Consider the following 16,980-nt stretch of genomic DNA (forward strand, 5'->3'; position numbering starts at 1 on the left):
ATACTATTTCACTTGGTGATCAGATCAGCTATCATATTTTTAATTATCATCTCTATGATCCTGATGATTTTCAAATCTACCTATTCCAGCCCTAACCTCTCTGCTGACCCTGAGTCTTAGATCTCCAACTACCTTTCAGACATCTTAAACTCAATGTTTCTAAAACATTATGTTTCTCCCTATACTCTCCCTTTTCCTAACTTCCCTATTAGTATTAAGAGCACCCCTATTCTACCAGTCCTCCAAACTAGCAAACTATGTGTCATCTTTGACTTCCTAACCTCACCTCCCAAATCCAATATGATACCAAGGACTATCAATTTCACTTTTGCAACACCTCTCAATATTCCCATTATTCCTCTGATACTGCTACCACCCTGGGACAGGCCCTCATCACCACACACTTTGACTATTGCCACTGCCTGCTGATGAGTTTGCCTGCCCTAAGTCTCTCCCTACTCCAATCCACTTCCACTCAGTTACCAAAGTAATTTCCCTAAAGCACAGGTCCAACCATGTCACACACGTTCTCTACCCCCCACTCAATATACTCTAAGGGGTCCTCATATTCTCCAGGACCATAATTCTCTGTTTGCCATTTAAAGCCCTTTATAGCCTAGGCCCTCTCTGCCCAGCCTTCCCCCACATCTACTCTTCAATCTAGAGATTCTAGCCTCTTGCTAGTTCCATGAATAATATATTCCCATCTTTCAGTTTCAACCATTTTCTCTAGTTGTCCCCCCTGCTGGAATGCTCTCTCCTCCTCCACTGCTACTGACCTCCTTGGCTTCCCTAAAGTCCCACCTTCTCCAAGAAGCCTTCCCTAATCCCTCTTAATTCCAGTTCATTCTCTTTGTTAATTATGTTCTATGTATCTGGTATGTAGCTGGTTTGTACATATTTGTTTGCTAAGTCTATTCCCTCATTAGACTGTGAGCTCCTTGAAGACAAGGCTGTCTTTTTGCCTTTCTTTGTATCCCTAGCACTTAGCATACTGGCTAGCACATAGTAGGTATTTAATAAATGCTAACTGTTCGAGTCTCTTAGCTGGAAGTACTATTTCCTTCCTCTTATCTCAAAGTACTTTATGCTCCCCCTATACATTTATTGTAATTTAATTTGTATTTTATTTATCCTTGTGGAAAGTGGCATGGTGTAGTAGAAAGAGCACTAGAACTAGAGTCAAGGGACTGCATTTCAATCCTTGTTCTGCCGCTTACTACCTGTATGACCTTGAGCAATTCACTTCACTTTTCTGAGTTACAGTTTCCTCTTCCCCTCTAATACTATGATCATTTCTTAATTGTGAATTCCTTGAGAAAAAAGACTATGCCTTATTTATTCTTGTATGTAGCATCCAGCAGACAATTAATTCTGAATGCTGAATGAATGAATTTTCTCCTAGGAAATCTCCCAGAGAGAGACAGATACTGGAGAATCTCCAGTGTTAAGATTATTTGATAAGGGGGTACTGACCTTGGTATTCACCCAAGTAACTAGACTGGACTGTTGAATTTTCTTTCTTCCACTGGGCTGTCAAGGAGTCTCATCTACTTTTTCATTATCTGTCTTGTCTCAGTCAAACAAACACAACAATTACTGCTGGCCCAGGACAGTACCTCTGTGAGGGGCCGGGGCCGCCTCTCCACCACAAATTCTGTGTGGCACAGCTCGCAGTAACTAGTGTTGGAAGAAGAAAGCCATTTCTCCAGGCAACTCTTGTGCACGGTACCCAGCGTGCCTGTGCAATCACAGGGTGACAACAGCACCTCCCCAGTGGACCCTTCATGGCAGATTCGGCAGATGGGTCCATCACTAAGGACAAAAACAAAATACATCATCACAAAGGCTTAGAATTGACTCCACTCTTCTCCCAATTGTGGGGTCCTTGTGAGGAATGTGCTTTGTAAACTATAAAATGCTATATAAATGTTAGTCACCATCACTATCATTATCTTAAAGGTCTTTCATTATCCTTGAAGAAAAAAACCAGCAAGAATTATGGACGGGCCTATTCTGTGGGTTCCTGTCTGTGAGCACTGTGATAAACTGAGTGGGTGGTGATACAAAGCTGGACTAGAATACAGTGTCATGACAACAAGCAATCAAAAATTCTCCAGCACCTCAGACCAAAGTATATCAGTAGCTAGAAGTCCAGAGGGGGTAAGGGTCTTGCTGAAGATCACAGAGAAAATGAGTGGCAGAGGGAGACTAGAACTTAGGTCTGATTAATACAGCTAGAACACCTTCCATTGCTTTCTTCACTCCAGCAGTCTATCCAAGATCAGATATTTTCTTGACTGTTCATTAGGTGGTAGAGAAAACAGCTAGACTATTACTTGGAGGAAAAAGTCCCCTCAAGTTTCACCCTCCCTCCCACCTCTCAGGATCATAAATTTAGAGCTGAGGTTCTTAACGTGATACATGAACTTGGCTTTTAAAAAATGTACACTTTGATAACAACATTTCAATATAATTGGTTTTCTTTGTAATCTTATATATTTTATTGAATTAACAATATTACTCTGTGAAGGGATCCATAGGCTTCATCAGACTACCAAAGGGGTTCATAACACCAAAAAGTTCAAGAACCCTCCATCTAGTCTTACCCCTTCATTTTAAAGGGAGAAACAAAAGGGCCAATGGAGGTGACTTGCTGAGGGACACATAGGTAGTAAATAACAGAGTTGAGAATTTGAAATCCTGTCTCCTGACTTTAAATCTAGTACTCTTTCTACTGTATACCCCATTACCTTGATTTGGAGAAAAATTAAAAAACAGACTTTGTGTGTTTTCTGCACAGGAAACAAACTCTAAGTAATATAATAGGATTGCAGTTTGCAGTCGATTGGCAGTTTTGCATATTACCTTCAAAGTCTGACAATGATCATTCTTTTTCTCTGGAGATTTTTGGCCAAAATTTTTTTCTGGGGGGTGCTTTTTTAAAAGGAAGACAGGAGGAGAGGGGGGAAAATGATGTGCATATCTAGAATAATTCCATAAATAACTTTATATATGATTTTCCATGTAACAGTATGACTTAAAAAAAATGCATCTCTTAGAAAAGGTTTTTGCAAAAAATAAAACAGATGCAAACACAATTAGAAGGAAAGTTAACTGAGAAAAAAATATTTGCAACTAGTTTCTCTAATAATGGCCTCATTCCCAAGATACATAAGGAATGTATTCAAATATCTAAGAATAAGAGCCATTCCTCAATTGAGAGTCAAGGTATAAGTGAAGTAGTGAAGTGAAGTGGTTCTCAAAAAAAGAAGTCAAAACCATCAACAGCCACATGCTTTTTAAAACTAGGGCTCTCTCCCTCTCCCCCACCACCCTGCCAATAATGAAAATCTTCTTTCTCTCCTGAATTTCCTTCCTTCCTTCCTCCCACTGAGGAAGGGAGAAAAACAAAAATCTTATTTCAAACATGCATAGTCAAGCAAAAGAAATTCTCTCATTGACCATATCTGAAAGAAACGTCTCATTCTGTACTCTGAGTCCATCATCTATAGGTGACATGTTTTATCACATCATGAAGACTGTGGAATCACAGTTGGTCAATGTGTTGATTAGAGTTCCTAAGTCTTTCAAAGTATCAACAGCTATGTATGTGGAAAAGGCTCCAAATCACTAATAGTTAGAAAATACAAATTAAAGCAATTCTGAGGTTTCACCTCAACCTCATCAAATTAGCAAAGAAGATTAAAAAAGAAGAAAATAATAAATCTTGAAGGGGCTGTTAGAAAACATTAAGGCACTGTTAGACTTGTGAATTGGTCCATCCATTCTAGAAAGCAGTTTGGAGCTATGCCCAACACATCACTAAAATGGGCATATCTTTTGAACCAGGGACACCATTTTTTTAGGTCTATAACTCAAAGAGATCAAAGGAAAAGGAAAAAGATCCACAAGTCGAAAAATATTTATAGAAGTTTGAGGAGGTTTTTTTTAGTAGTAGTAAAGACCTAGAGACTAAGGAAGGGCTCATCAACTGGGGAACAGCTGAACAAATTACGATATATGAATTAACTAAGATTGTGCCATAAGAAATTATAACTAGAATGGTTTCAGAAATATCTGGGAAGACTTGTATGAACTGATACAGAACGAAATTAGCAGAAGTGGGACAAAACTTTATACAATAACAAGACTGTGAAGATAAACAACTTTGAAAGGCAAGAACTCTGATCACCATAAGGACCAATAACGATTCCAGAGGACCAGTAATGAAGTGTGCTACCCTCCAGACAGAGAGATTCAAGATGCAGAATGAGATATTTTAAAATACGAACAATATAGGAATTCATTTGGCTTGAGTACGCATATTTGTTACAGTTTTGTTGTTGTTGTTTAACCCATTAAGAAATGTGGAAAAGGGAGAGAAAACAAATATTTGTTAATTGAAAAATAAATTTAAAATGAAAACAATAACTCAAAGAAAATCTCTCCCCACATACACATCAGTACCTATCAAAATGCTACCCATCAGTCAAGCACCATTCATAAGCTCAAATGCCACCTTGTCTGTAGTGCCTTCCCTCAGCCTTCCTGGCCCATATCTTACTAAATGTTCTCTCTGCTCTGAACTCTCATAGCACTCTGTCCTATGTAGAAGTATACACTATAATTGCTTTATAATAACTTGTGAACTTGTCTTGTCTCTCCTACCAGACAGACTATAAGCTCTTTGATGACCTGGATTATATTCTTCTCATCTTTGTAATTCCCATAGCACTGAGCACTGTATCTTATATGTGTATTCAATAAATGGTTGCTGAATTGGAAGTCAATATAGATCTGATCTTATTGTTTTTAAAACCAAACTGAAGTTTCTATCCTTACACTGAGTTTCTAGCCAATGCTTCCTTCAGGATCTTCATAGCATTATATCTTTGTTTTCAGCTTCCTGCTTTTAGGCATATCCCTATCAGAATTCTACAAATGATTCCTTGGAGGGGAACTGCTACTCTAGAATTAATTCAGAGTGATAAAGAACTGGGGCTGATGAAATAAATGATCTAACCTTTGGAGAAGGTTCACGATAAGCACACCTAGAAGAGCCTGCGACATTTAAGCAAACAAAACTTTAGGTGAGTGGTTTCAAAGAGCTCACAGAAAAGATATGCATGATCCCAAGGTCAGAGACTCAAAAAAGAAAAGATGCTGAAGAGGAAAGGTGCTCTCAAGAACAAAATTCTAATGAAGACAACTGCAAACCATCCCAATAAAGGAAGAAAGGAAGAGACTTCTAAACAGACCCACTTGGCTGCGCATTTAGTCAATGAGCTCAGACACAAAAAATGAAATGACAATGGCATTTAATGAAGGAATACAAAAAAATTACAAAAGCTTTAATTTTAAAGCTCTAAAGCCCAGAAATATAAAGATAATAACTACAACAAAAGGCTTTTTGAACAGTTCTGGAGAACAAGAAGAAGGGAGGAAGAGTTTTACTGCTTAATGTTAATAGATAACAGAAACAAGGCGGAACTACCCAATTCCTATTTTACTTTTGTCTGCTTTCTTTTGACTTGAAAGGATAAGATAATTAATGGTTGGGAACTGATTGACATGATGATAAGGAACTGGTAAGAAAGTAAATAACGACTTTAAGTGAATCTTCAAGCCCAGGCAAAAAGCATTCTGTTGTTCATTCACATCTGGTTCTTCATCACCCCATCTGGGATTTTCTTGGCAGAGATACTGCAGTGATTTGCCATTTCCTTCTTCAACTCATTTTACAGATGAGAAAACTGAGGCAAACAGGGTTAAGTGACTTGCCCAGGGTCACAAAGCTAGGAAGTGTCTGAGGCCAGATTTGAATTCAGGAAGATGAGTCTTCCTGATTTCAGGCTTAGTGTTCTATCCACTGTGGCACTATCTAAAAAAGCATCCTAAGGTATTGAAATTACTAACAGGTATGATAAAGGAAGCACTGTATCATAATCTCTGAAGAATTATAGAGGAAAGGAAAGGTCCAAGAAGACTAAGAACAGGAAAATGTCTTTTTTTTTTTTAAAGGACATAGTGACCATTTGAAACCATATGGCTTCCTTAAGAGCAAGTCACAAGGAATAGAGTTCACTTCCTTCTTTGATAAGGTTACAGTATCTTATCAGATCCGGGAAGAATAGTACACATAGTGTCTTCATGTGTCTTCAGCAATACATCCAGCAAAGTTACTGGCCAAGACAAATGGATGCTCCCTGAACACTGTAAGGTGGATTTATAGTTGGTTGAATGTTCATGCTGAGACTGGATTGAAATCAGACAGCAGAGAGTTTTCTGGTGGCTTCCTGTAGGGTTCCCTTCTTGGACCAATTCTGTTGGCTATTTTATCAATAACCTGATACTTACAGCATGCTAAACATAATATGTACAAATAACACAAAGCTGAGAGGGATAGCTAATGTGTTGGACAATAAAATCAAGGTTTGAAAAGATTTTAACAGGCTCGAAAGATGGTCTCTGTTTAACTAGATGAAATTAAAAAGGAAAAAAATAGAGACTTTCAGGTTTCTATAGTTGGAAGGAACCTCAAAGATTATCCATTTTAATCTCTACTCAAAGTGTGAATCTCATTTATGATATTTCTGGTAAATTGGAATCCAGCCTCTGCTGAAAGACTTTCAGTGACAGGGAACTCAATTCCCCAAATAAGTCAATTCTATTTCTGGTCAACTTTAAATGCAAAGAATTTTTTCCATATAGGGAGGTAGATTTAAGCTCAATATAATTCCCACCCATTGGTGCCAATTTACTGGTTCTTCAGAACCAGGCACAATAAGGTTAATCTCTTTTTCTTAAAAAGCCACAAGAATATAAAGCCTTATCGTCCATTAACGCCTACATAAAATATACCCTCCAGCAAAACTGAACTCCTCTTCGTTTCCCAAAACCCTTCACCTTTTCCCACTTCTCATGCTACTCCTGCTCTCTGGAAGGTTGCAACTTTTAGCCCTATACCTCTACCCTACTACCTTTCAGCTTCAATGATACCCATTCCATAATGCTGTCACTCATCATTCCATTTGGAAGTGATCTGTTTCTCCTCTGATATCCTACAGTACTTTTATGATAGCTCCTGTATGGCTCTTATCATATTCTGCCTTATATTTATTCATGCACATTTCAAATCTCCCCTAATAGCTCTTTGAAAGCAAGAACTATGTCTTATGCAAATTTGCACCCTCCTCAACCCCTCCAGTATCTTGAACAGGGTCCTGCACATCGTATTTGCTTAATAAATATTTATAAATAAATGAACAGTAACATTTCATATTCTGAGTAACATCCTGGTTCATAGATTGAATTAGTGAGATAACATTATGGCAGGATAATAAAGATGTCCCAAGCATTAACTCTGCTTCTTCAGAGTAGCTCCTACAATTATCTAGGGCTAATTCAATCCTCCAATAAGTCTAAACTTCTAAAATAACCTTTAACAGACAATGACAGCTAGCCTTTACAGACGTCATCAATCACTGAGGTTTTATTACATATTCAGAATAACTATGAGATTTCTGCACTAGAAATCAAATGAGATATTTGTAAAGCACTTAGCATGGTGCCTGGCACCAACAGGTACTTAATAAATATTTGTTCCCATCCCACCACCACCTTTTCCCCAATCCGCTACACACAGAATAAGAGGAAACAGGTTTTATACTGCATCAAGAGAGATGTAGGTTGGAAATAAAGGAAGAATTTCCAAGCCAATGAGAACTGTCAAAATACTATAATATAATATTCAGGGGAGTTTATAGTATTTCTCTTTAAAGTTTCAAACCAGGATCAAGAGGCTCTTCTCAATGACAGGATATTAGCATTGGAAGTGGTATAAAGGTGATCTTGATTCAGAGGTCAAGTCACTGGCTGGGGAGAATGCCCAGAAAAGGGAAAAGAAATAAAACTATTGATGGCTACTTTCTTGGAGAACAGACCTTTCCTCCCTTCCTTTCTGATGAGGAAGAACAATGCTTACCATCAGACAAAGACACAGAAATCAAGGATTCTGTGTCCCAGCCCACCCAATGGGCTCAGGCCATGGAAGAGCTCAAAAAGAATTTTGAAAATCAAGTTAGACAGGTGGAGGAAAAACTGGGAAGAGAAATGAGAGGGATGAAAGAGAAGCATGAAAAGCAGATCAGCTCCCTGCTAAAGGAGAACCAAAAAAATGTTGAAGAAATTAACACCTTGAAAACTAGCCTAACTCAATTGGCAAAAGAGGTTCAAAAAGCCAATGAGGAGAAGAATGCTTTCAAAAGCAGAATTAGCCAAATGGAAAAGGAGATTCAAAAGCTCACTGAAGAAAATAGTTCTTTCAAAACTAGAATGGCACGGATGGACGCTAAGGACTTTATGAGAAAGACAGATATCACAGAACATAGCGAGAACATTCGAAAAATGGAAGATAATGTGAAATATCTTATTGGAAAAACAACTGACCTGGAAAATAGATTCAGGACAGACAATGTAAAAATTCTGGGACTACCTGAAAACCATGATCAAAAGAAGAGCCTAGACATCATCTTCCATGAAATTATCAAGGAAAACTGCCCTGAGATTCTAGATCCAGAGGGCAAAATAAAAATTCAAGGAATCCACAGAACACTGCATGAAAGAGATCCAAAAAGAGAAACTCCTAGGAACATTGTGGCCAAATTCCAGAATTCCCAGGTGAAAGAGAAAATATTGCAAGCAGCTAGAAAGAAACAATTCAAGTATTGTGGAAATACAATCAGGATAACACAAGATCTAGCAGCCTCTACATTAAGGGATCGAAGGGCATGGAACAGGATATTCCAGAAGTCAAAGGAACTAGGACTAAAACCAAGAAGCACCTACCCAGCAAAACTGAGTAAAATACTTCAGGAGAAAAAATGGTCTTTCAATGAAATGGAGGATTTTCAGGTTTTCTTGATAAAAAGACCAGAGCTGAAAAGAAAATTTGACTTTCAAACACAAGAATGAAGAGAACCATGAAAAGGTGAACAGCAAAGAGAAGTCATAAGGGACTTACTAAAGTTGAACTGTTTACATTCCTACATGGAAAGACAATATTTGTAACTCTTGAAACATTTCAGTATCTGGGTACTGGGTGGGAGTACACACACACACATGCACACACACACTCATACATAGAGACAGAGTGCACAGAGTGAATTGAAGAGGATGGGATCATATCTTAAAAAAAAAAAAATGAAATCAAGCAGTGAGAGAGAAATATTGGGAGGAGAAAGGGAGAAATTGAATGGGGCAAATTATCTCTCATAAAAGAGGCAAGCAAAGACTTATTAGTGGAGGGATAAAGAGGGGAGGCGAGAGAAAATCATGAGGTCTACTCTCATCACATTCCACTAAAGGAAAGAACAAAATGCACACTCATTTTGATAGGAAAATCTATCTCACAATACAGGAGAGTGGGGGACAAGGGCACAAGTAGGGTGGGGGGGTGGATAGAGGGGAGGGCATGGGGAGGAGAATGCAATCCGAGGTCGACACTCATGGGGAGGGAAAGGATCATAAGAGAATAGAAGTAATGGGGGACAGGATAGGATGGAGGGAAATATAGTTAGTCCTATACAACACAACTAGTATGGAAATCATTTGCAAAACTACACAGATTTGGCCTATATTGAATTGCTTGTCTTCCAAAGGGAAGGGGTGGTGAGGGAGGGAGCTAAAGAAGTTGGAACTCAAAGTGTTAGGATCAACTGTAATGTTCTTACCACTAGGAAATAAGAAATACAGGTTAAGGGGTAAAGAAAGCTATCTGGCCCTACAGGACAAAAGAGAAGACAGAGACAAGGGCAGAGAGGGAGGATAGAAGAGAGAGCAGATTGGTCACAGGGGCAATTAGAATGCTTGGGTTTGGGGGGGAGGGGATAAAAGGGGAGAAAATTTGTAACCCAAAACTTTGTGAAAATAAATGTTAAAAGTTAAATAAAAAAAAAAAAAAGAAATAAAGGTGATCTTGTTCACGACATATGAATTCTTCTACAACATCCACGATGAATATTTATCTGACCTCTACTTGAATATCTTTAGTGAAGGAGAAGCCACCCACGCATAAGGCAACAATTCCTTTCTTTTTTTTCTTCTCAAACAACTCTAGTTGTTTGGAAGTTTTTCCTAATATTGAGCTGAAATCTTATTCCCTGGAATTTACTCCTATTAGTCTTAAATTCTATCCTCTCAGATTACATATAAAAAGTCTGCTTCTTTTCACATGAAAACCCTTCAGATATTTGAAGATAATGATCACCCAGTGCCACCACAGACACCTAGGTTTTATTTTGCCTAAGCTCAACATTTCCAGTCATTTTAACTGATTCTCATATGAGATGGTTTCCCCATCCTGGTAGCTTTTCTCCAGTTGAACTCCAGTTTATCAGTGGCCCTACTAAAATGCAGTGCCCAGAACATAACACAATGTTTTATGCATCACATAACAAAGTCAGGAGGGTAGTGAGATCATGGCTTCCCCAATCTGAACACTAGATCACTATGTAGTACTTCTATCTGGAATGGTTTGGGTATAGTTTTATCCAAATGCAAAGAGAAATCAGGACACCAATTTATAAATAAAAGTATACTGGCAAACAACTCTGAAAGACTTAAAAACTCTGATCAACACAATGAGCAATCATGATCCCAAAAGAGCCATGATAAAACATGCTGTCCACATGTTTCTTGTGAAAAACAGTGGCAGTGAAGTGATGACCTCAGAGTTCTGAGATTTCTTTTTCAGACATGGACTTTTTTTGGAACTTGTTTTGCTTGATAATCATGTGTTTTTGTCACACGGGTTTTGTTTTTCTTTATTTTTCAGTGGGAGGTAGAAGTAGAAGGGAGAGAAGGATTTTTGTTCATTAAAAAAAGATTTAAATTTTAAAATAAGTACAAGCAAGGAGTAGACTAGAAGAACTCAAGGCCTCTTCTAGGACTTAGTAATTAAGAGAGTCAGACCTTGACATTTTAAAAGGGCTTGATCTTCCCCAACTGTGGTTCTAAAATTGTCCTTTTTAACTAGCTTTTGGCTCCAGCATTTTTGAATTTGTATATCAAATGGGCTCATCAAGATCCAGGTGGGGTAGGAGGAAAGAACCTTGGAAGACCTATGTGCTAATACCTAAAAATCTGATTAGTTTCACAGTTCAGAAGGCTTTAATAAACAATTTAATAAAATTTCCTAAGCTTTGATTTTTACAACATGCCAATTTCCCATTCCTTCTCAAAAACACCTTACTGCATAGACAAAAGTTTTTTTTGGTTAAAGTACTCTTGGATAAACTGAGTTCCAATCATTGCCTTTTGATAATACCACTAAGCTAATTAAAAGTACCCTGGAAGTTGCAAGTCAGAATCAACAATTACTGCCTTGTTCTGCTATTGGATCAAGAAGAGAATGATGGGCCTGTATCATCTTCTGGGCCTGTATCATCTTCTGGGCCATAAGGGAGAAATACTTTTTGAATAAACTCCCAAAACACTTCTGCAGATTCAGAAGGCTGGATCATCTGCTTCCAGACACAACTCCGGGGGAAGTTTTACCTTTGCGTGCCTAAGGCTTTGATGACAGTTGAGAGGAGCCGGCCATCCTTGGCTGTTACCTGGGTCACATATTGCGGATGCCCAAGGTCCGGGTCGGCCACGATCTTAGAAAAGGCCGTGTTTCCAGTACAGTCACACAGTGAGCCAGGGAGATGACAGCAGTCGCCTGTCGTCATGGCAACAAGGGACACATAGGCTTTCACAACTGGGGTTCCATGATCACAAAAGCCTGCAAAGAAACCAGCTGCAGCTGAAGTCCTAGAAAGGAGCTAGCCTTTTGGTGGTTTACTGTCCTGGGCCCTCCCTGGATGTACTTTCCTGTCCCAACTTCCATCCCTGAGCATCTCAACTATTCTCTCTGAATAAGTAACAGTTGTTCTCATTAAGTTATTATGAATTCTTCTGGATCCTCAAACACCACCACCCCAAACCAAGCAGCTATACAATCTGGAGAGCTATTTCAAAATCTTTTCCAAATTTTTTCTTTCCTTTTAAAATACAGGTCCCAAGTTCTGCTAGAAGGAAACTTAGATATCATCAAGTTCAATATACTTATTTTTCAGATGGAAAAAAACTTGCTCCAAGGTTGCATAGAATATTAGTGGTACATAGCATAGTAGTAAGCACCAAGAAATTTCCTAGATTTTAGTCGAACTATACACCAAGAGCAATAATATTCATAACTGTTCACATTTATATAGGTCTTTGTGGTTCACAAACACTTTCCTCACAAAGCTCTGTAAGATAGGCAGTAAAAGTATCATTATCCCTCTTACACAAATGAAGAACCTGACGATCAAGGGTTAAAGCTACGACAAGAACTCAGGTCTCCTGATCCCAACCAGCACAAGATAAGGTTTTCAAGAAGCACTGAGTTTTCAAAACCACTTGGTTTCCATCTCGCACCTTGGTGTTTTGATCTGACTCTAATTCTTAGAAAAGAAGCATCAAAAGTACAGTCTTGTTTCTAGCATCAGCAAAACAGAGTAGGAAAAAAAACCCCAAATGCTGCAATTTCCCTATTTCACCAGACTCTTCATTGTGTTTATGGGAGAACAGGATCTAGGACAGATCTTGATTGAACCATCAAGTTTAAACTACATATACCTTAATCCAGAGATACCCTAGGAAACAAGTCGACTGATCCTGTGCTTAGTGTCTTTTCTTCCCTAGACGCTGCCAATACTTTGAGTATAACTATGAGCACACCTCAGCCCAGAAAAGGGGTTAATCTAGGCTTCAGGGTAAACAGGTCACCACATTATCTAAGAGCCTAGAAAGAGCTTAGTGATAAAGACAAAGCAAAGGGTAAAACACTCAGTGGATTTAAGTAAATCTGAAATCTACGAAATAAACAAACTAATTCTATCACAATCCCCTCTACTCTTAAACCTGTTTGAGACATGGCCAGACTACATGTCTACAGGGTAGACTATGAGTCTACAAGGGTTCCTGGGCAGTTTGTGTGTGTTCCAGGTCTGAGCCTTCCATCAAATGAAATCATGATCTTTCTGTGGGAGTGTGTGGGAATATTTAAATGACTGGACCATCTACCCTGTCACTAGATTACATTTAACTTGTCATATGTGTTATCATGTAATTGTTTTCCCCAGGTACAACTACTTCTAAGTAGACTATCAAAAGTGAGGGCAGGGATACTTCCTTGGCAATCCCTACCTCATGGTACAGAGTTGAGCACCTCAATATTTACTGAATTAAACTAGAATCCAGAGATCTGGGTTCGAGTTGCAGCTCAGCAATTAACTAGGTGACTTTGAACAAGTTATTTAATTCTCTGAGGCTCAAATTTTTGTCATCTATAAAATCTATAAAAAAAGGCTGGGCTGAATAATCTCTAAAACTCCCACCAGGCTGGAAAACCTGTGCTTTTATTAATGGGCTCTGTTTAGCTTCTTGCATATGTTCCTCATGATTTTCTACGGAGCAAAGTGTTAGAAGACATGCTTCAAAGGGTAAAGGAGCAGACAAATAAGGGGAGGAAAGAAAAGGAAAACAGTAGAAAAAGAAAATCTTTAGTGGAAAGAGTAAAAGGGGAGACAGGAAAGCTGAGATTTTAGGAGCTCTTCTTCATCAGCATGATGTATGGCTTCCCAAGAAGAGCTATGCTTTTGATCTACTTTCATTTACAAGCTGAGGTTTCTATAGTTTCTGAGATTATCTTTGCTCTATACCATTTTGTACATTTTGCACAAAACAGGTAGTCAATAAATGTTTGTTAAATGTATGCATTAATGAATGGATAAATGCTTTCTAGATCCCTTGCCAACTTGGTTTCCTTCCTTTGGACACAATTCCTTTAAAAATGTGCTATCCATCAGTAACTGGGATACAGCTGAACAAATACTGGCACATGAATGCAATGGAATATTACTGTACCATAAGGAATTATTAACATGAAGAAGTCAATGAAGCAGGAATAACCTTATATGAGAAAATACTGACTGAAGAAGACAGACAACATATGTAGTGACTGCAAAAGGGTAAATAAAGTCAGTGTGTGGAGAGGCAGTAACGCTGGTCAAATGCAGCAACGTTAGTACCATATTGCCAAAGTTAAAGGACGCACCCCTTCTTTTTGTTCATCGAAGCCATGTAGATAAAGTGCTGGACTTGGAATCAGAAAGATCTGGATTCATATCCCAATTCTGACGCTAGCTGTAGGACCATAGGCAAGTCATTTAATCTCTGAGTCTCAGTTTCCTCATCTGTAAAATAAAAATAACATCATACATACTTCCTAATTCACAGTATAACAATATATGAGTATATATAAAGTACTCTTGCAAACTTTAAAGTGTGAGGTAAATGTCAGTTATTAGTGATAAACTTTTCTCAAGAAATTTTTTTTTGCAAAAGGGTCTCTATGTTAATAAGTATTTGTTTTGTAAACAAATAATTTTTAAAATATTAAAGTATGCCATCTAGAGCACAGTATGCCAGGGCATATTACAAAGAGCTTCCATTAATCAGGAAACCATACTTTCATTAATCCAATTAGACCTTTTTTGATTGCCAAAATACCGACGACTCATACTGACCTGGCAGTCCACTAAGTCCTTCATCCTTTTTCACCTGAACTGTATCTCTTTATTACACACCAGTAAATCTGATTTTAAAAAAATCCTAAAGACTACATTTTAGCTCAAGCTAACTTCATTTTGTTCAACTTCAGCCAGTCTAGCTTGTTGGATCTCAATTCCGTCATCCAGTTAACTAACTATCCCTTTCAACTTTGGGTCATCTCTAAATTTGACAAAGCATGCAATAACGTTAAAGGGAGGAGTGAGCCACCTCCCTCCAGGTTAAAAAAGATCCTTTAAGCTTTAAGTCTCCAGGTCCCTTTCTTCATTCTGGCTGGGGATTGTGGGAGTTGGCAACATTGCAGGGGACAGCCTAGGAGTGGCGGTGGAGGCACTGTTGGAAACTGCCTGGTTAACAGGAACACTGCCCAAGCGTGGCGTGGAGGGTGGGAGGCGTGGTTGGGGGGAAGACTATATTGGCCAGGTAGAGGTGTTGACAACGAACCTGGCAAAAAACGCCTACTGTGTACCAGGCACTGTGGGAGGCGGCACTGCACATCGTCACAGCTTTAGATCGTGGGGGGCACGCAGGAGGTCAAAGCTGGGGGACGCGGCAGGAGACCGGTGGGGGACACTCGGCAGCGCAGAGGCAGACACACCGCAGGAGAAAGGAAAGGGGGGGGACGCACGGTACAGGTCATGGTCAGGGGCGGGGTAAAGAGCAGACACCGCGAGTCCCGGGATCGCTGGGGGTGGAGGGTGAACCCTCGGCAAACACCACAGGTCAAGGCCGCCGATGGGAAGGGGTCAAAGGGACACAGCGGGTCACTCCTTCGGTGGGGTGGGGGAGGAAAGCCACTTCTCCGTCACCACGTGGAGGGCCGGTGACTGCTGGGCAAGGAGCGGCGACTCCAGACCCGACACCGCCCCAGCCCGACCCCGAGCCGCCCGGAGGCCTCGGCCTCGGCCCCGCCCGGCTCCGGCCAGCCACCGCCCCAACCCGGTTCCCCTCTGGTCAGACACCGCCCCGGCTCCGGTCAGGCCTTTGCTGGCCTGGTCCCCAGTTCCGGTCAGGCCTGGCCCCCGCTCCTGTCAGCCACCGCCCCGACTCCTGTCAGGCACCGCCGCAGGGAGGCAGCGGCTCCCGCCCCCCTCCCCCCCCCCCCACACACAGCCGAGCTTGAGGACTTCGGCCCTACCTGATCCCGCAGGCCGGGCCGGGACGAGCCGTACCGCCCAGGGCTCCACTCAGCGCGGCGGCGGCCCCGGCCCGTCCCGTCAGCTCCAGTCCGGCAGCCGCTCCCGGGCCAGCCCGGCAGCCCCTAGGTCCGGCGTCCAGGCCCTGATCGTCCCTCCGCCCCCACCGACAGCTCCATCCGCCAATGGAGACAGTCACTGGCGCGGCGCGGGCCAATAGGCGCCCAGAGAAGCAGCCCAGGAGGTGGGGCCTGGAGTGGCGTCACGGATCACTGGCTCCATCCCGCGCACGAAGCTCCACCTCCAGGTCCGGGAAATTTTGGAGCCACTGCAGCCAGGACTAGAGCTGCCGCGCCTGCCCAAAGGGGCCGGGAGGAAAAGGGCCTGGACCGGTCCTACAAGTCCAGCGGACTAGGCTTCACGACCCGTCCGCTACTTGGTGCGTGCGACCTCGGGCAAGTAACTTTCCCTGGGGCCGCCTTACCTGTCTGCTGACCAACACCTGCCGATACCTGCAGCTAGCTTTTCTGTGGTACTCGCAAAGGCTCCCAGAGCGCTTCCCGGTCACCTTAGAGCGCCCTTCCTAGCATGCCTCTACGTGTTGGTTTTAGATTCTGGCCTAAAGAGATCCAGACACCTTACAATCCTCCCTCCACACCTTCAGCCTCTGCTGCTTTCTTCCCTACCTGCATAAATCCCAGGTCCAGGAACATGGCAGGCGGGGATCATGACAAGGGCCCTTTGGGGGCAGTTTCACTCTACGAAGTAGCGGCTGGATGCGGTGGACCACGGTTCAAATTCTCACCCTGCTACTCACCATTACTCCTGTAACCCCGGGCAAGTAACAATCTCTCCAGGATTCTTTCCCTCATCTGTAAAGCAAGTGTTCTGTAGTAAAGAAAAGTCCTACATAAAGTCAGTTAAGACCCATGCTCAAATGCCACCTCAAATTCTTACTATATGATCCTAGTAGAATCACAACCTTTGAACCTGTTTCATCTCTAAAATGGGGTAATTGCTTCCAATACAATATTGCCAAGATCAAATTACATATGTCAAATGCTTTGCAAAAATTCCTAAATTCTAAACTCTAAAGCAGCGGTTCTTAACTTTTTTTGGTATGATTGTGGTCCCCTCAGAAGTCTGGTGAAGTTTATAGATCCCCTTTCAGAATAAGGTTTTT

The 16,980-nt window shown here is 41.0% G+C and overlaps 2 protein-coding genes and 1 long non-coding RNA gene across 4 annotated transcripts in view; 1 reads left to right on the top strand and 2 right to left on the bottom strand.

The window, feature by feature from the left end:
• LOC140499485 (uncharacterized) overlaps positions 1 to 4,793 on the top strand; it is a 19,287-nt gene extending 14,494 nt beyond the window's left edge. The window contains exon 3 of the long non-coding RNA XR_011965463.1: positions 1,580 to 4,793. This is a non-coding gene — a long non-coding RNA (uncharacterized lncRNA). The remainder of the gene's footprint in view (positions 1 to 1,579) is intronic.
• MARCHF2 (membrane associated ring-CH-type finger 2) overlaps positions 1 to 15,778 on the bottom strand; it is a 23,656-nt gene extending 7,878 nt beyond the window's left edge. For both annotated transcript variants that reach the window (XM_072600952.1, XM_072600951.1), the window contains exons 1-4: positions 15,106 to 15,778; positions 14,147 to 14,285; positions 11,560 to 11,788; positions 1,620 to 1,815 (exon numbers count right to left, since the gene is read on the bottom strand). In XM_072600952.1, the coding sequence (XP_072457053.1) occupies positions 1,620 to 1,815; positions 11,560 to 11,735 (372 nt within the window). In that variant the 5' untranslated portion in view covers positions 11,736 to 11,788; positions 14,147 to 14,285; positions 15,106 to 15,778. The remainder of the gene's footprint in view (positions 1 to 1,619; positions 1,816 to 11,559; positions 11,789 to 14,146; positions 14,286 to 15,105) is intronic.
• HNRNPM (heterogeneous nuclear ribonucleoprotein M) overlaps positions 1 to 16,980 on the bottom strand; it is a 177,337-nt gene that overhangs the window by 51,906 nt on the left and 108,451 nt on the right. The window lies entirely within an intron of this gene.

This window comes from Notamacropus eugenii, chromosome 4 (assembly GCF_028372415.1).
Source record: "Notamacropus eugenii isolate mMacEug1 chromosome 4, mMacEug1.pri_v2, whole genome shotgun sequence".
NCBI lineage: Eukaryota > Metazoa > Chordata > Mammalia > Diprotodontia > Macropodidae > Notamacropus > Notamacropus eugenii.